This window comes from Rhinolophus ferrumequinum, chromosome 14 (assembly GCF_004115265.2).
Source record: "Rhinolophus ferrumequinum isolate MPI-CBG mRhiFer1 chromosome 14, mRhiFer1_v1.p, whole genome shotgun sequence".
Lineage (NCBI taxonomy): Eukaryota > Metazoa > Chordata > Mammalia > Chiroptera > Rhinolophidae > Rhinolophus > Rhinolophus ferrumequinum.
Window position 1 is genome coordinate 57984108 of NC_046297.1, and position 25337 is coordinate 58009444.

The 25337-nt window shown below is 41.6% G+C and overlaps 1 protein-coding gene across 2 annotated transcripts in view; it reads right to left on the bottom strand.

Annotated features, from left to right (window-relative positions):
• Positions 1 to 23489, bottom strand: part of ENPP2 (ectonucleotide pyrophosphatase/phosphodiesterase 2) — a 98336-nt gene extending 74847 nt beyond the window's left edge. Inside the window, exon 1 of one of the 2 annotated variants that reach the window (XM_033126070.1) lies at positions 23261 to 23489. In XM_033126070.1, coding sequence (XP_032981961.1) covers positions 23261 to 23281 — 21 coding nt within the window. In that variant the 5' untranslated portion in view covers positions 23282 to 23489. The remainder of the gene's footprint in view (positions 1 to 23260) is intronic. The other variant, XM_033126076.1, reaches the window with a different exon arrangement.
• Between the last annotated feature and the right edge of the window lie 1848 nt (positions 23490 to 25337).

Here is a 25337-nt window from a genome sequence, read left to right on the forward strand (position 1 = left end):
CCGTCATTCTTGCACAGAGCATATGTGTGTACATACACAAATACACCACTTACCATGCAACAAATTACTAACGGAGCAGTGGCTGTGCTCAAATAAAACACGATAGTGCACAAGCAAGAACTTGTTTACAGTGGGTTGCACAGTAAGCCTGGGTTTCATTATATATTCTAGAGTTTAGTAACAGCTCATTGAGAAAAAGAAAACACACGGCCAAACTTTAAGTTGCCTTTCTCAAATGCTTTTAGTTTTGCACTCTTGCAGAGATGGCACACTCATGCATTTTTCTGTAGACGTCTCTCTCTTTAGTCTGTGGGACATACTGAAATGATTTGGCGTCGGGTATTAGGCAAGGCTTAGAAAGATGTTGACCCCATGGGAGAGGTTTCTACTATTGATGTCCAGTTTCGAGATGCAGGCTTGCTTTTACAGACACACACTACAGACCCCAAAGGAAACCATCAACACAGCCCTGAGATTGCATTCGATGCCACGGCATTGCAAATATTCCCAAAAAACCTGCCTCCCCTTCTGCCCAACTTTCTCAGCTCTTGCCCAACAACTTTAGGGTCTGTCTATTGGATTGTAGAAACTTAGCTTGAGGACAACAAAGGCTCCCCTTGGGGAAAAAAAAAATTAGACCGAGAAGCTGAACATCATTCATTAATGTTTTTGACATGAAGAGTAGCGATGCAGGGGGAGGGGAGGGGAAGGGCCTTAAGTGTAATAGCCAAGGTGACCCATAATTGGCTTCTGTACAGCACTTGTTACCAATTATCTAAGAGGATTGAGCTCAGTCACTATTTCTGTTCACCGTTCCGCCACAGAACTTTATCTTCTACCAGGTCATTATGCATATGGAACTCGTTAACAGACACATACACACAAGTGCACATGTGCCCGCGTGCACACACACACCATCTAACCACAGCTAACCAGAATTTTACTCCAAGTCATCATTATACATTCATTGTCAGGATTACCAAAGTCCCTACCTCGGGCATCAAATTAACTACAAAATACAATGACTTCTCATTGTCTAAAACTGAGAAAACCAAAAGGTCTGACAATGCATACGATAGGTCTGGAAACTCAACTGAAATGGCTAAAAGATAGTCCAAACCCTTCTATAACAAAACCAAAATAAGAAAGTCCACCTGCTCTCCGGTTGAAGATTGCGGTATCACGTTATCCACGGTTGGGTCAATGAACAAGAAAGTGTATGAGAACAACTAAAATTAACTTCCAGCATGACTAACTAATCCAGCTGTAGTTCAGAAAACGCTGCCCCCTGGTAGAAGAAAACCTACAATTATAAACAAATCTTTGACAGTTTCAGGCTCTAGAAATCACTCTTGCGGTTATCAGGCTTTATTGAGCATAAGAATCACCCTGGGAGCTTGTTTAAAATGTTGATGCATCTGGCCTACTCCCCAAGAGTCTGATTCATTAGATCTAGAAGGTGGGGAGAAGGAAGGGGGATTTTAGGGGCCAGACAAAAACTGGCACAATAGATTATTCTGAGGCAAGTAATGAATGTAAGGACCACATTTAGAGACATGGAGCATTAGAATAAATTACTCTGAGTTAATGTGTTTATGCTCTGAATGATGAATTGCTTGGTCTAATTCATAATGTAATTTTAATATATTGTTAATAGTATTTACTATTAATTGGACATTAAGGTTTAAATCTCTTCATGACAAACCATGGCTGCTCCTCCACGGACATCATCTCCAAAATGTAAGCAGCAGAACAGTCTTTTATTTACTTTGCTGGTGGCACAAAGCAGCAGTGTGTGTATTGCTTAATTGCAATACAGTAGTTGCATTTATACAAATGCACAGTCTACCTTTTCATGAAATGGTTCTGTGAATCCTTGTTCCCAAGTTCTGATTAAGGTAAGAGGGCTTGAGGTTAACAGTGAGATCTGAAAGATATGTAATTGAGGGTTGTCATTCTTGCCTCCTGTGGTTAATCATGAAATTTTCAGGAACAGATTCAAATTTTATCTACATCCAGTTTCTCATGAGGCAGAATTAACATGCCTTAGGTGGACTTTTGTGCTGTTCCCAGAATAGTTCTAAGACGACGCAGTTAGACAATGACTGACCACCTGATTTTCAGCAGTATCATGTAGCAATAACTACAGCAGATACCCTGCGAAAGTAAGAAAAACACCCACATGCATTCTTCCTATTTTATTTTAAAATCTTTTGACTTCAGCCGTGTTTTTCAGTTCTGCTTTGGTTGAGGGCTATTAGAACATTCAGAATAAAAACTGGACAACAGTCCTTTGCCAAACTAAACGGAGCGGAAAATTATGACAGGTAATAGAGAAACAAGCTGGCTCAATTGCTCCCGTAATCCAGGACTGAAAATGTGTATAAAGTAGACACCACTTAAGATGCTAAACCACAGATGCAAAGTTCTGTGAGCAATTTATGTTCCCAGGGGGTTCTCCACTGGAGACATAGCATACGCCTACTCAAAGGCAAACAGGATTTGTGCTATTTATTAGTTATTACACAATTGAGAGCTGAAATCAACACTGTCACATCTGTCAGTGACTTCAATTCCTATCGTAAACTTCGATGCATTACATTTACCCCCAATGGAATCCAAGCATAAGCTCCTACACCAGAACAATCCCTGCTCTCTAAGGATAATAATCCATTGCACAAATATTCATTAGCTCCTACTGTGTATCAAGCACTGCTCTGGGCACTGGTAATACAGAGGGAGCTGAACCAAACATAGCCCCCTGCCCTCCATATTCATCAAATGGACACAGAAATAAATGGAAAAGTCACCCCATTTGAAATTTATGAATTGTTTCTTTCTGGAATTTTCCAAGTCATATTTTCAGATGGAGATTGACTGCGTGTAACGGAACCTGTGGAAAGCAAAACCGCAGAGAAGGGGGAACTACTGTAATTCAGGGTTGATCTAGTCAGGAGGGCCATAGAAAAAGACTTCATGGAGAACCAACTGAGCTGTGATGTGACGGGAAATAGGCGTAACTAGAGAAGAGAGGAGGAAAAGGTTCTAGGCAAAGGGAACGGATATGCATAGGTGCTGCGTAGGGTGAAGGCATAGCACACGCATGAGATGAAAAGGCAGCCAGCATGAGTACTGCAGGGAGAGCAAAAGTTCGCATGGACTGAAATGAAACTGGAGAGGTTAGTAGAGGCCAGTGCACTGGGGCCTCGATGGTCACATTAGGTGGTATTGCTGTTATCCTAAAAGCAATGGAAAGGCTTCAAAGGGCTGAAGCAGGTGGAAGTTTAATCACATTTTGAAGCATTAATCTCTGTACCGTATGGATATGAAGTGGAGGGAGTCAAGAATGGATGCAATATCAGTTTGGAAACAATATCAGTAGTCCAGACAAAGGAGAGTGATACCTAGCACCAAAAAGTTTATGGTGGTGGTGGAGAGGGAGAAAACTGGGAGAGTTAGGACAAAGACTTGTTCATGAATTGGGTATGGGGGTGGAGGGACAGGGACATGTTAAGTGTGACTCCTCAGTTAATGAATATTTAACAATTACAATGACCAAATTCATACGTGGTAAAGTCAATTCTAAAGTTTTAATTGGTTTATAAGAAAGACATAGATATATGTATCCATTTGCTAACACTCTAGAATTAAATAATTAAAAGAAGAGCTTTGGCTAGGAGCTTGAAAACATTTGTCAGTAGTTTTAAAACTCTGATTGAAAGTAAAGTTATACTGGACTTTTAAACACTGAAAATACTTTTACCCATAATTGAGGTTTAAAAGGAATTACCGCCAGGAAATAACTCAGCTTTGTTCCTAAATCTAGATTATAATAACATATTTTAAAACTCAAAACTCAATTTCAGTCTGCTTCTTTTCAGCTACTGTGAAACTTGCACGCTAAATATCCAGGCGAATGGAAGAAGGTTGTAACTGTTTGGCGAGATGGCTCACCAGCCTGTGTGGGGGTCTCCTGAAAGTTCACATCTTTAAGTCCACTTTTTAATGTGGACTGTGGAATACATGAGCATGAATGGGAGGGTGGATGATGAGAGAAAATTGTTGTACCAAAAGTTTTCCCACAGGGCCGAAGACTATCATTTTGTACCCATCTTATATAGGCAGGCTGAGAAGCTATTGTCAACTCCGCTTGCAGATGAAGAAATAAATGGAGGTTCAAAGAGTATGTGCTATCTCCAAAGTGGTAGGACAAGTGATCGAGCCATGTCTAGAAACCAGGTCCCCAAAGGCAACTCATTGCTCTTTCCACTGCAGCATGATGTCATTCTCTTACACTACACAAGCGCCTCAACTCGACACATCCAAGATGCAGCTACCTAAACAACCCATTCACCCTCCCAACTTCCTTTCTTTTCATGGAAACCTTAAAGTTATTTTTTCTTCTGCTGCAATCCTTTCATCTCGTTTCTAATCAGACACCATAGGTTCTAGTTATTAATTCCAATGATTGCCATCACTTAACAGAGTTCTCTGAGTACTTCCGTACCTAAATTATCTTCTTATGTGATTACTTTTAGGCTCATCCCTTCATCTTCAAGCTTCCGGACACACACTAGAAATTCGTCTCATAACTGCTCTTCCTTTCGCCAAACACCATTTCATTGAGTCCTCTCTTATCCAACCTGTCATTCACTCCCATTCATTGCCCAGAGAGCCCTGTACAAAATGCAAATCTGATGATTTTTCCTTCCAAACTTGAAACCTTCCAATGGCTGCCGGTCACAGGAGTTCTCAAAGTGTGATTCTTGGCTTGGTAGGGTTAGAACCACCTGAAAACGTGTGAGAAATGCAAATCCTTTGCAGACCTACTCAATCAGAATTTTGGGGCAGGGGAAGGATGTGTAGAGCCCCAATATCCATGTGTTAACAAGCCCACCAGGTGATTCTGATGCAAGTTGGAGAACCACTGACACAGAGGATAAAATCCAAACTGCTTAGCAAGGCACCCAGGACACTAAATCTGAAATTAAGCTCCCTGGATTCAGATCTCAGCTCTACCACCGTTTAACTATGAAACCTTACATGACCCTTTTCTGTCCCAAGACTCACTTTTCTCACTGGTCTCCAGTTCATAGGATTCTTAAGAGTATTACATGAAATAATCCATGTAAATTGCCTAGCCCAATGCTTGGCACAGAAGAATGATTAATAAATGGTAAGTTTTCTTAATTAGAGAAATATGTGGTATTCCTTGATTAAGTTGTGCTCTCTCACACCTTCAGTCCTTATTATATATTGTTGCTCTGGCCTAGAATGCCCTTCTCTACCTAATCTCCCTGGTAAACTCCAACATATTCATGGAGATTCAGGTGAGATAACACCACTCCTCTGTGAAGCCCCCCACCCCCGATTTTGCCCTTCCCATACAATAGGCTCCCCTGCCCTGCTCCCAAGTCATCTGTAATCTCTATTTTGGCATCTCTAGCCCTATGGGTATCTTTGAATGCAGGCACCAGTCATCCTTGCACTCCACAGAGCTTTGCGTCTTTGCTGAGAGATAATAGCCAGACAATAAATGTTTGTTGAATGAAGTTACTTGGCATCAAAAAACTTGAATTGGAACTTGAATTCTCCCTCTCTTACTAACTAGCTGTCACTTCAAACCCACGTTTCTTCATCTGTAAAGCAGGGTTATTTGGCTAACTGAGTGGTTTATAACTCTTTTTTAAGCATGAAAATCTTATTTTCAAATGAAATCTCAAAATGAATACCAACATTTAAATTTGGAGTGCCTCTACTTTCAGTGGGATGGAGAGTCTGGTTCTCAACTAACCAGCCACCTCCCTGCTCCCTACAGCACCTTCTCAGAAACCTGGAAATTCAAGGAGGACAATTTGTGAAAACGAACAAATGAAAACAATCAATAACTAAGTTAATTCCACTATTTAAATACTCTTCTAAATCCAGCCCTTTGTTGTAGTATTCAGATATCTACACATACCCCAAAATCTGGCCCAAATTGCCCCCCGGGCCAGATCTTTCATTGATGAGGGACAGAAACTCCCATCCTATTCAAGCTCTTCCCCCAATGAGTCCAAGCTCATTTCTCCATCCACACTTCTCCTCATGCAGTGCCTCAGCCCTGAAGTCCTGGTTTTTCCACTGTGCTCCTCCAAACTATTGTCAATCCACAGCCTTCCCCAAAGCTCAGAATCTTCACAACAATCCCCCTGTCAAATGGAACACTCACTACACCATCCTCAATGCAAGAAATTGTGGATTCTACCCAAGATATTTATCCCTTGTCTCTCTAAGCATCCCTGTTTTATTTGAGTACTTCTTCTCTCAGGAACAAGAGCATAAATTCCCAGAGAAAAGGAGAAAGAAACGACATGATATAAGGACTAAGAATCTGGGTTCTAGAATCCAACCAACCTGGGTCTGCCACATTCAGTCATGAGGCCTTACTTAAGTTCTCTAAAACTCGGAATTCTTTTAACAAAAGTAATAATAGTTCTTGTCACCCAGGGTTGATATGAAGATCAAATAATACAATGCATGTAAAGTAAGTAGCTCAGTGCCTGAAATACAGAAAACACACAAATATTGGCCATTATCACCGCCAGGGAGATAAAGACTACATCATCTGCTTTCATGCTCTCAGCATTCAGCAGACTGCTGGGCACATAATAAGTGCTTTGTCATGACATGGGTTCTAGGAAAAGTCATTTTACTTATGGTGAGATTATAGGTAAATTAAAGTCAGAAATGTTATGAACCACTCTTTCCTCATTCTCTCTAACCTCAAGAGAAAATGAACGGCACTTTGAGGACAGCTTTGAAGGCACAGGTTTCGACTAAAACAATAAAGACATTTTATTTGGATTGGAAATCCCCAAGAATTTGAGCTTCAACTCAAGAACTATGTTTCAACTCACACTAAAAAGGAAGTTTATGCTTTCCACTGGAATGGCATCATCACATGCTTTAGAGTACAATGGTACCCTCTCAGGGAGGAAGCAAAACTGCCATTTCTGTGATTTCCCTTGCAATCAAACAATAGCTAGAGACATTCAACTAACTAGGAACTTCCCCCTCCTGATAAACGACTTCTACAGAAACCTCACAGCTAACATCATACTTCATGGCGAGAGACTGAATGCTTTCCCCCTAAGATCAGGAACAAGACAAGGCTGTCTTCTCTCACCACTTCTGCACAACACTGTACATCTAGCCAGGGCAATTAGGCAAGAAAAACAAACAAACAAACAAAACATTCAAATTGGAAAAGAATAAAACTATCTCTATTCACAGATAACATGATCTTGTATATAGCAAATCCTAATGAATCTATTAAAAAAACTATTAGAACTAATAAATTAATTCAAGAAGGTTGCATGTCACAAAATAAACATAAAAATCTGTTTTTAATATATGTTTAGCAATAGACAATTCATCTAAAATAAAACTAAGAAAACGATTACATTTACCACAGTATCAAAAAACTCTAAAATACTTAGGGATAAATTTAACAAAAGAAGTGTGAGACTTATGTATGGAAAATAAGATAGCACCATTGAAATATATTATAGAAGACCTAAATAGGTGAGAAGATATCCATGTTCATGGATTGGAAGACATTATTGTTAAAATGGTAAGAAAGTGAAAAGATGGCTCACAGAATGGGAGAAAATATTTACGAATCATATATCTGATAAAGGTCTAGTACCCAGCATAAACAAAGAACTCTTACATCTCAGCAAGAAAAGATACAAAACCCAATTTTTTAAATGGCCAAAGGATTGGAGTAGACATTTCCAAAGAAATGTCTCAAAAGAAGACATATAAATAGACAATAAGTACATGGAAAGATGCTCAAAATCATTATTGATTAGGGAAATGTAAATCAAAACTACAATGAGATACGACTTCATACCCACTAGGATGGCTAAAATTAAAAAGATAATAATGAGTGTTGGGGAGGATAAGGAAAAACAGTAATCTTCATATATTATTGGTAGGATTATAAAATAGTACAGTCACTTTGGAAAACAGTTTGGCAATTTCTCAGAATGTGTAAAAAAAAAAAAAAGATATCATATGACCCAGCAGTTCTACTCCTATATAGATACCCAGGAGAACTAAAAACATATGTTCACACAAAACCTTGTACATAAATATTCATAGCAGAATTATCATCTGATGGATGGATAAACAAAATGAGACATATTCATACAATGAAATATTATTCAGCAATAAAAAGAATTGAAGTCCTGATACTTGCTACAACATGGATGAACCTTGAAAACATCATGCTAAATTTTTAAAAAGCCAGATATCAAGGCCACATATTGTACGATTCCATGTATATGAAACAGCTAGAATAGGCAAATCCAAGAGAAAGAAATTGTATTAGTGGTTGTCAGGTGATGTGGGAGTGACGCTTTTGTGCATGAAGCTTTGCGTGGGGTGATGAGAACATTCTAACATTACACAGTGGTGACATTTGAACATCTCTCTCTGTGGATGTATTAAAAACCATTGAAATATACAGTTTAAATGGCTGGATTTTATGGTTTATTACTTATAAAAAGAGAGGCTGAAAGAGAGAGAGACAGAGAGAGAAAGAAAGAGAGAGAGAGCCAGTGAGATTATCCCTGCAGGGAAGCAAATTCCAAAGCATCTGAACTCACAAAAAAGGAACATTAACCTTGACCTTCAGCTTTCAGGTCAGCGGCTTCAAAGCTGTCTCCTGAGTCACCTCAGTTGCCCTCCAAACCTGACAAGTAACAGGAGGACTAAAGAGTGAGTCGTAGTGTGGACCTATTTTAACCAGCCCCTGTATTTGATGAAACCCTCTACATTCCTAAAAATAGGAGGATTTCCTGGGACTTTCTCAATGCATTTCAGGCCCACTGCCATACCACTTGCATCAGGTTTCCTGTTTCATTTTACTTTCAAATAAAATAGCCTAAGAAGAGAACCCAGTTCTCGCCTACAAATCTCAATGGGTTTGAATCTTAATGGCAACAAACTGTAGGAATTTAAGAACTTGTGGGAATTTAAGAACAACATCTTGGAACAACATCGATGGACCTTGATGCCATTATGTTAAGTGAAATAAGTCAGACAGAGAAAGACAAAGACTATATGATCTCACTTATACGTGGAATCTAAAAACAACAATAACAACAAAACCGAGCTCATAGATATAGAGAACAGATTAGCAGTTGCCAGAGGTAGGGGGTGGGTGTGGGTGAAAATGGATGAAGTAAGTGGGTCAAAAGGTACAAACTTCCCCTCACAAAACAAATTTCCTGGGGACGTAATGTGCAGCAAGATGATTATAGTTAATAACACTGAACTGCATATTTGAAAGTTGCTAAGAGTAGATCTTAAAAGTTCTCATCCGCAGAAAAACCATTTTGTTAACGACAGTGTGGTGACAGATGTTAACTAGACTTATTGTGGCAATCATTTTGCAATATCTACAAATACCAAATCGTTATGCTGTACACCTGACACTCATGTTATACGTCAATGATACCTCAATGTTTTAAAAAATAATAACATCTTGCATTTGAAGAACACTTCTCAAGAAAACACACACAGTCCTGTACGTCAGAAGAATCAAGGCTCATTAACTCTTCCCACTTTACAATCAATAAAACTGTAAGGTTGCTTATAGGCAAAATCGCAAAGCTAAAGTACCTCTGACTGGAAGAACAAGACAGCTCATATGACAAACGGGATGGAGAAAAAGGGAAAAGAAAGTATTATGAGTTAGTTATCCCATATCTGCCGTGGAGCAGACGCTCCATAAGTGATAGCTAGTATCTAGTAACTGTCTGCTTCTTGCAGGGCAGCACACTAGAGATATTTACATATATTACCTTATTTAATCTTCATAAAACCCATTACAGTATTATCATTGTCAATAGATGAGCGAGAACACAAGTTCAAATACATCAGGCAACTTGCCCACGTTCAAGCACCTATTCATTGGGGGAGCCATCTTTTCTCTCTGATATCCCAATGAGGATTATAAAACTGGCAAGATCTAAAAGCAACGGGAATTTAACGGGAATTTCAACTACTTGCGAGAAGAAACCTAGCAAAAGTTTATTAAAGGCAGAGAATCTGATAAATGTTCGATAAGTCTTTGATACTTGATCATGTTTCCTAATTCAGAACATATCAGAAGCCACGGATAAACTTCTGTTCTTAATGCTGACCTGGTTCTGACCCAAAAAGGAAGAACCGGTTGGGCAGGAGGAAATGACCAGAACTGTGGGCGTCACAGCCATGTCATTTCAAAGCTCCTAATAGATCAAAGAGAATGCTGGTCATTGAGAGACAATGACCTCAACTTTGGAAAACCAGAGTTGTACAAATTCATATAATATTGGTTCGATGCAGATTTAGTAGGCGAAAGCCCTAACTACATTAGTTAATGCTTATTGGAAGCTTCCTCTGGGCAAAGTACTGCTTGATATCAGGGATATTGATTTTTTAAAAGCATGTGTTAATTGGGAAATTGCATAGTCAACAGTTTGTTAAAACATACTATCGTGAGATCTGTCATGGAGGTATGTGACGGCTATGTGCAGAGGATGCTGGGAATTTGCTCACTCAATCTCTGCTCCACCCCACTCCCAGGGGGCCTTCCTGTCTCACAGATTTTTTTTTTTTTTTTTTTTAGAATGCACTATACATACAGTTTGTGGACCCTGACAGTTATGTTCCTGAGGTGGTCATTGTTCACAAGAAATTTGGACAGCATAATTGAGACAGGATCCATCTTCCTACCCCTTTTTAGTGGTTACTCTACTGGGCAAACAAGACTGTGGAAATGGAAGGTTTTCCACAATGTTATTTATTTCAGTGTCCATTCTTCAGCTTCCTACACATCAGGAGACATCTGTAGGGTTGACAGAGATGGTAGCTTCCTGATTCCTAAGTCAAGTATATGGGGGTATGTTCTTGAACTCAATATTCCAGTGTTAGCCAGCTGCCAGGTAGTATGTACTATGGACTGAACCAAAATTCAAAACTATCTTGACAGGTTGAAGTAAAGAGTTGGAAAAAAAAGAGAGAGAGAGCGAGAGAGAGAGCCAAATCAATCTCCCTGGGATAACATTCTTGAAGGAGAATACAAAATTCAGTTATGCAACTTCACAGAATTTAAGACAGTCCGGAATTGATGATAATTCTTATAAAAGAAACCTGGGAGTTTTCATTACCTGCAAGCTCAACAGGGCTTGACCACAAGTCTACATGCCCTCATTTTATCTTACTTTCCTTTAATGAACAATTACTACCCAGATCCAGGAGAGAAAAGTTCAGCTGAGTCTAGGCCTGCCTGGACTCCATCTGGATTGTTCATTTTGGATGTCTCATTTTAGGACATCACCACTAGACAGCTTTGAGAGACAGCATGACTAAAATCACGAGGTATCCATACCATCCAATCCATTCATTAATTCATTCATTTGTTTATTCATACATTGAGACCTCATATGTTTCAGGTGCTAGGGATACAAAGTGAACAGAATAAAGGCTCTGCCCCATGGGTCCCACATTCTAGTGAGAGAAGGAATATAATGCCAGGTAATTAAGTGATAACAGAAACAAACCAGAGCACGAGTACAAAGAGTAACGGAAAGAGCCCTTTTCATTTGGGTGGCACTGAAGGTCTCTGAAGACAAGACGTCTGAACACGATACTGGATGGGGAAAGGGAAGAACTAGGTGTCTTCAAAAGGACTCGGCACGTGGAAGGCTCTGAGGTCAGAGTAGCCTTGTGTATGTTCAGGAAGGCCAGTATGGCTGGAGAAGAGTGAGAGATGGGGGAGCCATGGCAGAGGATGTCAAAGAAGCCATCAGGCTTCATGCAGGACCTTACAGGCCATAGTGGAGCCTTTGTGTTTCATTTTGGGCCTGATGAGAAGCCACTAGAGGGACTGGAGCCCGGCAGTGACACAAAAGGCTCACCCTGACTGGTATTTAGAGACTGGATATTTAATAAACTCCCCTTGTGGCCAATGGTTGAGGAACATGTGACTATGTGGGGTGGGGGGGCAGGGGCCCTGTCTGAAAGATGGGAGAAGGTGGGTGTGGTTGTCTTTCTTAAATATTCAAAGGGTAATTAATGCAAGACATATGAGTTTGATTTTGTGTACTTCCTTGGACAAAACTAGAATTTACAGAGAAGTATGTTTCATCTCATACTATGAGGAACTTTGTAGCAATCAGCTGCCAGAGTTCTCTTACAAAACAAGAATTCACAGCTAGTACTCAAAGAAAGATTGGGCGATGTTGGTCAGGAATTCTTATAAAGTATCTAAACTCAGAGGAAGACTGTCTCTACAACATGTAAAGAGTCCTTTCCAACTCTAAGCAGCTAATGTTTTCCTCCCTTCTTAAAGCTCTCTGAAGAGGGAATTGTCTTCTCCCTCTGTAATGATCAGCAAAGAGCTACTCAAACGAAATGCCATGACCAGAATTCAGCTTTATTTTTTCTGGATAAATCAAAAGGAACGGTACATACCTTGTGCTTTCTTTTTCATCTCCTGAAGGAAATACACAGATGATACTGATAGGTATGCATAGAGATATAACTGGTGTGTGCAATTTAATTTATGCCACTTAAAGCGAACACCGGTCAGGGTGAAGCTAAGGAACGGAGAAGGCAATACCTTCCACAAAATCATTTGATGGACCCCCAACAACAGATGAAGTAATATATTTCTGGGTAGTATACGAGAAGACCGGAGGAAGATAAGCTGACCTTATTTCGCCTCTCCCGGCCTTATAGGTCTCTCATAATCCTTTGTAAACAGAGCCACTGCAAAGTTGAAATCCAATAACCACAGCATGCCACTAGAGTATTACGCAAGAGGATGCCGAAATTCTGGCCCTTACGTTGTCCCGCTAAGCTTCTGTTGCTCTTATTAGAGATGTTATACAACTTGTTAATTACTAAAATCCTGAGCTGTCAGGCTTGGTTGGAGTCAGATGGCTCAGATGCTCGCTAGCTGTGTGGCCTTGACTGACTTAGGAAACTACTCTAGATCTCCGTTTCCTCAGATGTAAAACGGGAATAATCCCAGTCCTTTCCCTTTAGGGTTGCTGTGGGGATTAAATAAAATAATCCATGTAGTGTTCATAACAACAGCTACCCTCCATTGAGGACCTAGCATGTGCCACACATCGTGCAGAAATTATCTCACTGAATTCTCTCAACGCTCTTGTAAAGCACATATTGCTTTCTCTTTTTTGACAGAGGCTTGGGAGTTTCAGTAATCTGCCCAAGTTCACACAAGTTCATTCAAACTCACGTCTGCCTAACCAGAGTCCAGCGTCTAAGCGTTTCTTGCTGTAGTCCACACCGTTATGGTACATTTATTTTTATTACTTTGAAAAGAAAGTCTTCCAGTCTCCCATTTGGAGAGCAGTGGGGTTTTTCTGGAGTGCCTTTACCAGTTCAGCAACAGAACTGATTCTGAACAGTTTCTCACTTTGGCACCAACTAGAGGTTGGAGCCATTATACCAGCGTATTCTTTTTGTGTCATCTGATCGCTGCAGCTGGTTTTGCACGCCTTCAGGTTTGCGGCTGGGTAAATCTCGGTCACAGCCATGTAGCCTATGGCCTCATGTGACAAAATATTTTGCCAAAGATGCTGTGTTCTCCTTTTCGCAGTCTTGCCTCCCTTTCTGCAGCTGTTTCCACTTCTTCCTGAGAATTGATAAAAATTCTGAAACTCTTATTTTTGCAGTCAGTCTCATGTGACCTTACACTGACAATGCCCTGATTGTTTCACCCCAACGACAAAAGAGCTGATGAGATGCCAGTGCTAAGAGCAAAGATCGCGGCCTGACTGAGCTGGGAGCGATCTTTATGTATCGGTGTCTCTGGCAACACACATCACATTCTAACGATCACAGTGACACTATGCTCACTACCAGCTATGGTGAGACAGGAGCCTCCACTTGCTAAACATTTAACATAGGATTTAGCATTCATTCACTGGCTCATTCATCCATTAATGCAGCGAATAGTTCATTGAGAACCTAGTATGGTCCAGGAGGCACAGTTTTAGGCCCAAAAAGACACCAGCAACTAACCAAAGAACCCACATACCTGCGCGTGGAGCTTCCTTTTTATGGGTTGGAATAACATAAAATATAAAAATACCTCCATTAGTGATAAGAGCTATGAAGAAGAATAAATAGAGAGGTAAAAGTGATCTGAGAATGAAGTGAGCTCTTGAACTATGTACATAAGGCCGTGAGCGCAATCCTATTTTACAGCTGAAGAATTTGGATAATTTGCCCAAAGTCACCCAGTCAGTGGTAGAACAGGACTCTGCCATATTCTGATAATAACAATAATAAATCCAGCAACAATGATTATAATAGTGACTACCTATTAAGGTAGTTTTATAATCGCACGAAGTAGTTATAGAAATCCCATTTTATGAGTGAAGAAACCAAGACTCGGAAAGATGAAATAATCTGCTCAGGGCTGCACAGTAAACGGCAGAGAAATGATTTAAGCCCAGTCTGAGTGGGTCAGAGACCCTGATTGTTCCACCACTCCTTGCCTCTTCTGAAGAGTTGGAAATTCTTCTTACTAAACTGCAAGCTCCTCAAAGACAGAGATTGCCTCCCCATTGTCTCCTGAAATTTCTATATTAGAAAGCTGTTGAACTTTGTATGTAGGCACGAGCTGCATCTCTCGGACAGACAGAACTCGAAATACCTAGGAAAGATGGAGGCCAGTTCTAAGTTTCAGGAGTGTTTGAGCTCCCTTGGCAGTGGGTTGCAGGCTCCCTTGGACCTCAGAGTGCCAAATGACGTTCAGAGGACAGGATGCAATGGCAACCTGGTAGGATCAGCCTAACCTCCCCGAAACACCCACCTTCCCACGCGGACTTGTGGCCTGGACGGACTTGTTTCCCTCTTTATTAGACTTGTGTTTGTCTAGGAACGAGAGGAATAAACAAACGGGATGCACACGTCCTGCATTTTAATCAAAGGCGTAAAAGGGGCATTTGTGATGAATTTGCAGGGGACGTGGACTATTATTACTGCATTGCCACTCCAGTCCCACATGCTTTTCTCAACGCCCCTCAGCAGGGGTGCTCACAGCTGTACTTTGCGCTTACGTCCCGTACATCATGGCTTAACCCACGGTTCGTGGTCAGAATCGCTGAATGAATGCTTTTCCTCATTGTTGCTCAAGTTGCTTTATGGAAGCACCACACAGCTAAATGGAAACTTTTGAAGAGCAGGTATAATTTTCTTTTTCCTTTTTTTTTTTTTTTTTTTTTTTAGAGTCAGTGAAAAGTAGTTCTCAGAATCGGGCAAACCTAGGTTCAAACTTCAGTGCCACCACTTACTAGCTGGTTGAGTTTGGAAACCGATTTGTCAGACTTCTCTGCTCTGCAGGAGCCTTCAGTTCTCAGCTCACAGAGAGGTCTTCCCACCTTTGTGCCTTGCAACACTTACCCTAACCCCCGGCAGATGTGCCTCTCCCCCCGGGACTGTAAACTCCACAAGGTTAAAGCCCAGGTCTACATCCCCTTCCCATGTATCCCCAGAGCCTAGCACAGAGCCTGGAACACAGGGACATTCCATTAACAGCAGCTTAGTAACTTAACAAAGGAAAAGAATGGTGAAGAAAGAGGAAGGGAAATGTAATCAGAGTGTGGAGGGCTGTGGCAGAGGAGAAAAGAGATCAGGCAACTGCCCTGTAGCTTTACTCTCTGGAAAATGGCAGCCAGGTGGCTGGGGACTGCTCCCATAATGCCATGCTGCAAAAATTGCAAAACCACCTTGATGATATCTATGCACAGTCATGCCACTTCACTTTAGCAAAGCCTCCGGCTGTCGTGGCCGCCAGAGTGACTAGCCTTTGAATTGTTTGTTCGTAGTATTGAACATTTTTCCAGTTTTTTCAAGCCTTACACTCCCCTCTCTCTCAGGGAACAACGTAATCGCAAAAGATCAAGGCTTTTCTAATATGCTTAATACGTACTACATACAAATTTTATTGCGAGTGATTCCATATACAAAATATGCTTTGGAGGTTGAGGAATACTGCTAAAAACTGATTTTTCCCCCTTGTTTTTGTCTAAGGATCAAATTATAGATTGAGGTGTTCCTGAGGCTACTTGCTTGTCTTATGTTATTTAGGAAGGTCATTCTCTGGTAGCCCGACTACATTTTTAGTCAATTGGGAGCCACTGAGAGTGGCTATTAGGACTATAAATATCAGGTAACAGTAATAAGAGGTTTAGAGTCCAGCAAACACTGGATGAACATCCTGTAACACCTCACAACACGCCTTCCCAAAGCAAACGTGGCCAGTCAGGGACTAAAAGGCACGTTCAGGCCAAAGCCATCTATTATAAAGAAGCTGGAAGAGCATCTTTCCTCGCTATTACCTGGCAAGTAGGGGACACTGTGCTCTGTGAGGTTCCTGGTTGAAGTGTTCTGTCACCCAGCCATGCTAGAGGCTCCCAACCTTCACGTACTTTTTATTTTGCCCCTACGTTGGAATAATACTTATTTGAAATAAAAATAACAAATGTTTTGTAGACCATTTGTCAGGTACTCTTCTAATTACTTTTTAGACATCATCTCATTTAATTCCAGCAATAATCACGCAAATAGGTACTATTATCATCTGTAATTCACGTGGGTAGAAACCGAGGTACAGAGAAATTGAGTGGTTTAGCTGGGATTTAAACAGTGTGGCTCCAGAGCCTCAGCTTAACGACACCACACCATCTGCCTTGTCTTTGAGATGGACGTTTTTAAAAAGAAATCACAAATCAGTTTCCCCATTGTTAAACCCATTGAAGACAAATGTAATTGACAACCAGCCTTTGGATCTGCTGTAAGAGCAGAAGTTTTGAAATTCAACAGACCTTGGTCTGAATTCTAAGAACTGTGAGACTTTGCCCAGTTAAATCTCTTCAGGCTTTCATTTTTTTCATTCTAAAAATAGGAATAACAGTAACTCTTTCAGAGGGTGGTTTTCAGCCGGTATAGGCAAACTTTTTCTGTAAAGGGCCAGATAATAAATATTTTAGGTCTGGAGGGCCATACAACAACGATCTCTATCACCACTACTCACCTTGCTCTTGTAGCGTGAAAGCAGCCACAAACTATATGGAAATAAATGGGGGTGGCTGTGTTCCAATAAAATTTAATTTAAAAAAACAGGTGGTGACCAGATTTGGCCTGCAAACTATCGTTTGCCAACACCCAGTTTTGAGGATTACATGAGATAATGTATGAGCGTTGCATGATCCCTAGAATATAACTCATCAAACATGGTGGTATAATTATGGCTTCAGCATGAGATAGTCAGTAGTTTCAAGTTGGGTTAAAAAAAAAAAAAATCCCAGCTAAAAATCAAGGAAATTTAACACTATCAGGAATCTCTGGAGCCTTCTCAAGTAAGGCTGTATAATTTGCTTAGACTTTTGAAAAGGATCAATACTCTACCTTACAGGTAGGGTTGCTCTACCTCCAATACTAGCTTATAGGTAGGGTTGCCAGAGACAATACGTTTTTTAGGATTTTCAATGTTTGGGACATATTTACACCAAAAAAAAGTATGCATCGTTTATTTAAAATTGAAATTTAACTGGAATATCCTGGGTTTTTGGTTGTTATTGTTGTCTATTTTATTTTGTTTTCAAAATCTGATAACCTTACCTATAGACCTCTAGGGTTCCAGAATGTGGGAACCACTGGTTTTATTTATAACAAGAATAACCAAACACAAGCATCATTTTGTTCTTTCTGGGAGGAAAAGAATTGCATTCTTATGGAATTATCCCCAAGGTTCAAAACTAATAAGTCCCCTGGGTAGAAGCCACTGAAATACTATGAGACAACCAGTGCTCTGCCCTCACCGGTGCCAAGAACAAGCTTAGGTCACCCAAGGAAAAAGTGCGATAATCTTGCATTTGTTCCTGCTGATTAAAGTCAAGCAGCTTCCTGGAAAATGTGAGGTGCCCCTCACATCACTATGTTGAATTAATATCTGAGCAGTATTAATGATGGAAAAACTCGATTATATCCAACACGTCCAAAGTTTTGCAGTTGGATTTGTCGGTAATTAAACTGTGTACTGAGAAAGCCCAGTTTGTCAGTAAACAAAGCTTTTAAGTGGAGAAGAAATAGTCTGTGCACGTAAACTCAGGCGCCTAAATTCCCGATAAATGTTTGATGATAAAGCTGAGGGTGGAGTAGGTGCCTTCCGGCAGCAGATAGCCTCCAATAAGTAGGATTATAAAATCATTTGGGGGGGTGGAAAGGGGAAAAAGAGAAATCTGGCTCAGCATGCCAAACTCAGGTCTTTTCAAACTTTAAAGAAGGAAGATGATATTTGACATGTCCATGAAGGTGAAAGGCATCGTGTTTTAATTAATTAAAATAGTACAGTATTTAGTATCAAAAAACTCATGTCTGAGTTTCAGTTCTACCACTTCCAAGCTGTGGAAACTTGGATAATTCACTTAGCCTCTCTGAACCTCCATTTCCTATCCCTGAAACGGAGATACAAGAAGTCCCATCGCTTATGCTTCGGTCAGGGTCAAGGAGATAATGGACATAAAAATGATTTGCTAACTGTGAAGCAGCAACACACTGTCGTGTATCATCTCTACAAAGAACAGCAGAATCTCTGGTGACTGAAGAGCAAAATAATGCTGTGTGGCGTGTTCCCAGCAGAAACCATGCTAAAGGAATTATGCTGTCATGAAACCTGTATTAATTTCCTAGGGCTGCTCACAAACTGGGTGGCTTCAAACACATACATTTATTGCCTCACAGTGCTGGCGGCTAGAGGTCCAAAATCAAAATGTTGGCAGGGTTGGTTCCCTCTGAGGGCTGTGAGGGAAGGATCCATTCCAGGCCCCTCTTCTTGGCTTGGAGATGGCCATCTTCTCCCTGTATCTCTTCACATCATCTTTCCTCCATGTCTGTCTCAGGGCCAAATTTCCCCTTTCTCTACGGATGCTAGTCATATTGGATTAGGGCCCACCCTGAGGACCTCACTCGACTTTGATTACCCTTGTGAAGACTTTGTGATGGTTAATTTTGTATCAAGATCATTGGGCGAAGGGATGCCCCAATAGCTGGCACAACGTTTCTGGGTGTGTCTGTGAGGGTACTTCTGGAAGAGATTAACATTTGAATCACGTGAGTAAAGAATGCAGCAATGCAGATGGGTATCATCCTGTTCACTGAGGCCTGAAGAGAACAGAAAGGGCAGAGGAAGGGTGAATTTGCTCTGTGTACTTGAACTGGGACATCCATCTTCTTCTGTCCTTGTACATCGACACTCCTGGTTAGGCCTTGGACTCAGACTAGCACAAACACGATCAGCCCCCCAATTCTTTGGACTCAAACTGAAACACACCACCCATTTTCTTGGCTTTCCAGCTTGCAGATAACACATCATGGGATTTCTCAGCCTCTGTAAGCCCATTTCTATTTCTCTCTCTCTCTCTCTCTCTCTCTTTCTCTCTCTCTCTCTCTCTCTCTCTGCCCCCCCCCCCCCACTCTTTTTCTTTCTTTCCCATACAAACACATACCAAATAATTTACAATTGACTTTTAGGACCCATGCACAATACACTTTATATCTATCTCTGCACACTCCTCCAGAAAATAAAGTCAAAATAGACTACAATTTATTGATAGCTTTTGGACTCCTAATCCTTATGCCCTTTATCTGAGCAACTTTAATCAGTGTATAATGTCTTCATGGATGTTTAATGATATATAATAAAACAGGAATGAAGACAGAGCCCAGTAGTATACCAACGAAGACATCCATCTATTAATCTATCTGTTAATCATCTCTCCTTTAATAAATATATTCAACCAGTCATTAATCCAGCCTACATGCAGCCTTCTAATCCAGAAGAATATCATAAGATCTGGGCCCTTCCTGAAATCAAGGTTTTAAATTCATTAATGTGAGTTGAGTATAACTATATTCTAGGTACTTTCACATATTTTTTTTTTTTAGTTAAAATTCCCAACACCTGTTATCCTTTTTAATAGATAATAAAACAATCACTCCTAGAGAAAGTAAATTTACTAGTAAATGTCAGAGCAGGGGCATGAGACTAGGTCCTGTGACTCCAAGTTCATGGCTAATATGACACATTACACTGGAATCCTCTCAAAAGAGAAAATATGCATAACTGAACTTACGCTGGCTCCTATAAATCACTACCTACTCTCCCAACTATCCATTGAATGAATTAGTCCTTTGATTAAAGATTCTTAACCTGAGGTTTATAACAACTCAAGGGGGTCCAAGGGTAGACTTGTATGAACCCCATGAAAGTTTGTGAAAAATACTATGTATTGTATATTGTGCATTTTTTTCTTAGGTTAATATACATCCAAATCTCAAAAGAACCACAGCTTCAAACAAGAACTTGCAATTTCAATAATTCTCTATAGAACTTAATCATCATTCATCTTTCTCTCTAAAGTTTGGGGATGCACATATTTCTCTCTTTGGAAAATCAAAATTGAGTTCTCTCATCTCTAGTGTCCCAAAGTCTCTCCCAAAGTCTCATCATTCTTTAGAAGCCCTTAGAGATCTCACCTGCTGAACCCTTCTGAGGTCCCTGAATATCTTCTCTGGTATCAAAATACATCAGCATCTACCTTTGATACCAGCTTACTAAGGCTCTCTTAGAAGCCCACCTCTCAGTGTCCTCTTCCCATGTCAGGTTCTAGTCTGAAATGGGTTCCTTTGCTTTCACAAAACCAAAGCAAAATTGCAAAAGGTCTTTCATGCAGTTGTTCCCAGACTTGGGCATGGTTAGGACAGATGCGGGTAGCAATGGAAGAAACCCATCAGTGGAGATGTGGATTGCAGAGGGAGCTGGTAGACCCTGAGACGTGGGCATTGTCTCAAATACCTAGAAAGTCTAAACCTTTCCTTGGTTAAATGAGTGGAAGACTGTGCCTCTTCCTGATAATCATGGTTGATTGTCCTCCTTCTTTCTTCACTGTATTGTTTATAGGTGATAATTTCCAAATGTGCTTTTGTGTCACTGTCGTCCTAGTCACTGCTTGAGAATAGCAGACATTGACAAGAATTGCACAAGAATTCACAAGACGTCATTGAGCATCTCAGGGGGGTCCAGGCTCTAAGGATGCTAAGACAAAGAGCTGATTCCTGCTCTTGAGGAATTTACAGACCAGTGGGGGACAGACAAGTAAATAGATAGTTGCAATAAAGAATGGTAAATGTTCTCACAGAAGGAATAAAGGACGCCCTGGGACAATGTAGGAGGGCCACCTAATCCCTTCTGGAGGATAAAGAGCAGATGGGCTGGGTCGTCTCCAAGAGAAAAAGGCTCTCAGCTGCGTCTTTAAGGAAAACAAAGTTAGACACAGACCTAAGAGAAGGGTGAAGAGGAAAGCCATGCTCAGCAAATAGCTTCATGTGCCTAAACTTGCACACAATGTGCATAAAGTGTGCATTAAAATGTGCATAAAATGTGGAGAGAGAGTGAATGGTAAGAGATGAGATTGAAGAGGAAAGTACAAGGCACATCACAGAGAACCTGTATACACCAACATTGTTCATAAAGGGAGAAAAATAGGAATCCACTGAAGACTTTTCAAAAAGATCCACATGATCATCTTGCATTTTAGAGAGACCACGTGACACAGTACAGGAGCAAGACAGGAGATTTGGGAGTGGGCAACACAGCCCCCAAATAAGACTAATGGGTAGTTACGACCAGAATAGAACTTAGGGTGGTACTGACTTATCCTGAAAGAGTAGCAGCAGAGCTGGAAACACAGGTGTGTATTAAGCAGGCAGAGTAGTGGACTTGGGAACTGATTCAGTATCGTGAATGAAAGAGAGGCAGTGACCTAGGATGATTCTGTTGTGTCTGTCTTGGCCACTGGCGACGCCATTGGAGTGGTGCAAAATGGAAGAGGAGGAGCAGGCCTGGGAGAGGAGGGAGAAGACAAAATCAGTTTTGAATACGTTGACCTGAAGGTGCTCCATGGTACATCACCATGGAGATGTTCTCTGTAAAAGGTTGGTCTCTAGGAGAAAAATAATGGGAGGCTAATAGGTATGCAGGTAGTGGTCGAAGCCTTGGGAATGACTCCAGTTAACTGGGTGTGGTGGGGAGTAGAGAGGACATGGAAACAGCGACTGTCTCTCTTCCAAGAAATTTGGTGGGAAGGAAGAGAAAATGGAGATGGCAGCTGGAGGGGAAGAGCAGAAGCTCAAAAACTATCTAATGAAAGGAAGTGTGGAAGACCTCTTATCCTCTGTGGAACTGGGTGTGTGATAAACACATAAACAAACACCAGTGCCGGCTTCTCTCTTCTCCTGCTGAGCCCTAGAAGGGCTTTTGTTTTCATTGCCTTCATCAGTGAGAAATGGCTCTGGGCTTAACCTGTTAAAAAGAAACTAGAGTGTGGCAGGGCAGACAACCGGAACGCTTTGACCCACCGCTCGCACCTGACCACAGGAGGTGCCCTCTCCCTCCCCACCTGTTCTGTTTGTCCTGGGAGATTGCCAAGTCAGGATCAAAAGCCCTCCTACTCAGTTGAGACCCCAGGCTCCTTCGACTCTTATCCAAAATGTGCTGGGTCTATTTGAAAGGCTTGTTCAAATAGTGAAGTACAAAGGGCCAAGAGACTGGCTGCCCCGGCGCTGTGCACGCCAATCACCGTCTTTCCTTTGTGGAGCCCGAGAGGGGACCCTGCGGCGCGGAAGAGGCTCCCTCCATCTGGGAGATGATTCGATTTCCTTTGCATCCCAGAGAACATGACCGAAACAGACGGCTTTAAAAATCCCCATCCTTCTTGCAAAGCCCTTGTCCAACAGGTAATAAACAAAACGCAGAGCCGCCTCGCGGCCCCACGAGGGCAGAGCTCCGCGTCCCCGGCGACCCACCGGCTGTGCTCAAGCGGGCTCCCACTTGGCACCGGTTCGAGGCCCCTCTCTGCACGTTCCACCGGCTCGTTTTTTTCCGAAACGAGATACGGATTTACAAACCCAAACACTCCCAGGCAACGAAAACTCAGAATGAGTTAAGATCTGCATCTTGCGCGCCTGGAAACTGCTCCAGCCGAGAGTACACGGGAACGCAGCCCAACAGGGACCGTTTTCTGGCAAATCTGGAGGCCCTTTGCAAGGCTTCTCGACTGACAGAACAGCGGCTTGGACCCGGGAGCCCAAGCAATGGAGGACCGGAAGAGAGAGGCGCCTACCGTACCCGATCGGCGTGGCGGGTCATGCTGGGGGCGTCTGGGTGCCTGGTGGTGGCGCGGCGCTGCGGACGCGGCCTCTGCTGCGGGCCGGCGGACCTCTGAGCTCTGCCCCGGGACAGCTGCCCCGAGCTGCTCTTGTTTGCACTGGGCCGTTTGCTTTTGGGATTTCTCCAATGCAGATGTAGTCAGGGGGCCGCTGTCCCGGGGGACAATGATTCCATTGGAAGCTGGCCTTTGACAAGACTCACACATGACCTTTGACTAAAATGGCTTTGGGGAAGGAAAGTGTCCGGAGGCTGAAGACGGGGCATCCAGGGCAGCGGTCCACATTCCCACCCCCAACAGTGCCAAGTTAATTTTTCATCTCGTAATCTTTGAAGGAGAGCCTCTGGGAGGTTTGAGTTGCCATTGCTCCTTCATTCTGCAGGATTCTTACCCTTTCCAAAAGGATTTTGCTGCAGAAGTTCCCTGCTGTGTTGTTGATGAGTCCCCAGAATTCGCATTTCCAGGTTAAACGTGGGCAGGCCTATAGTGTAGAAATTCCTCTAAAGCTCTCTCAGGAATAATACCACAATTTTCCCCCCTAGAGCATGCTACAGTGTACAAAGGGCTTTTCACAGTCATGCTGTCATTTGGCCTCCCAGACAATGCAAGGGGCTGAGGGGAGGCTCTGCTCTCACTGCCATTTTACACATACATAATAAACAGAAGCTCCAGAAAAATAAGGTATCATCAGCCCAATCACCCAACCAGAGAGTGAAATCTGGGTCCTCTCCTTCGGCATCACAGGCACAAAGGATCCACCTCCTGCCAGGTGACCGGCCACACTAACTTAATTATAACACGTCAACACATAGCATAATAATAAAATTATAACATATGATATAAAACAACAGTAGCTAATAATTATTTTAATTTTTTGAATTATAAAAGTGACCTAGAAAATGTTTTAATATAAGAGCTGTTTTGGTTATTGATCCAGGTATCTTGAATTTATTAACTACATATTTTTTTTGCTAAATTTTTCTCTTTATCACCTGCTGAAAGGATGCCATGGGAGCCAGACTTGCCTCTCTGAGGTATGGGTACAAGCCAGGGGTTCCTGAGACTGCCCCCAGAGTCCATCCCTCGCCACCATCAGAGCCTTTTCCCCTCCTTTGTCTGGGTCCTTCCAGATGGTGATACACTAAATAAAAGGGGAGGGGATGTGCGGTTGTAAAAAGAATCCTGAACAAGGAGTCAGCATCCCAGAGTTTCAGTGTGATGACCACAGGTATGGTGGAGGTCTGCAGAGACGACTTAGGGACACCTGCTGCATCAGGTGGCGTCCTGTATCTAATATAATATAATATAATATAATATAATATAATATAATGCACATTAGCTTTAGCTTTATATAATATAATATTATTATTATATTATTATATTATATTATATAGTATATAAGACCCGGTATGATATTTTTTCCAGCCTAGAGAAGGGGAAAGGGGCTGATACTCGCACTCCGTTTGCAAGAACTAGAAGGAGTCTGCCAGGAGAAGGACATCACCAACCCAGACAACACCATGTATCAAGACTGCCCGGTGCCTTGAGTGAACTGAAAATAGTTCCTGCAGGCTGGAGTACCGGGTGTGGGAGGCTGCTTCTAGAGAGGAGGGTGTGGGCTGGACTCTGACCGGCCTATGTCACTCTAGGAAATGTGGAATTTCCTACTGCAGTGCTGAAGGGATTAATATAAATGGCCCTGGGTTATCAACTCAGAAGAAAAGGATGCAGGAGTCCTAAGTTGTTCTACAACAAGAAAGACACACACACCCATATATATATATATATATATATATATATATATATATATATATATATATACACACCTATATGTATCAACCCAGTTTGATGGTTACGCATATTAGCTTTAGCTTTATCAGACAGATGCAGTTTATTCTTCTTCCCACCTACAAAAATGTCAGCAATATACTTAACCTCACGTAAACCTCAGTTTTCTCATCAGTAAAATGGCAACAATGGGATAAGCTAAGAGGATTGAATGAATTTAGTTAGGTAAAACTCTTTGCCTCCCTTCAG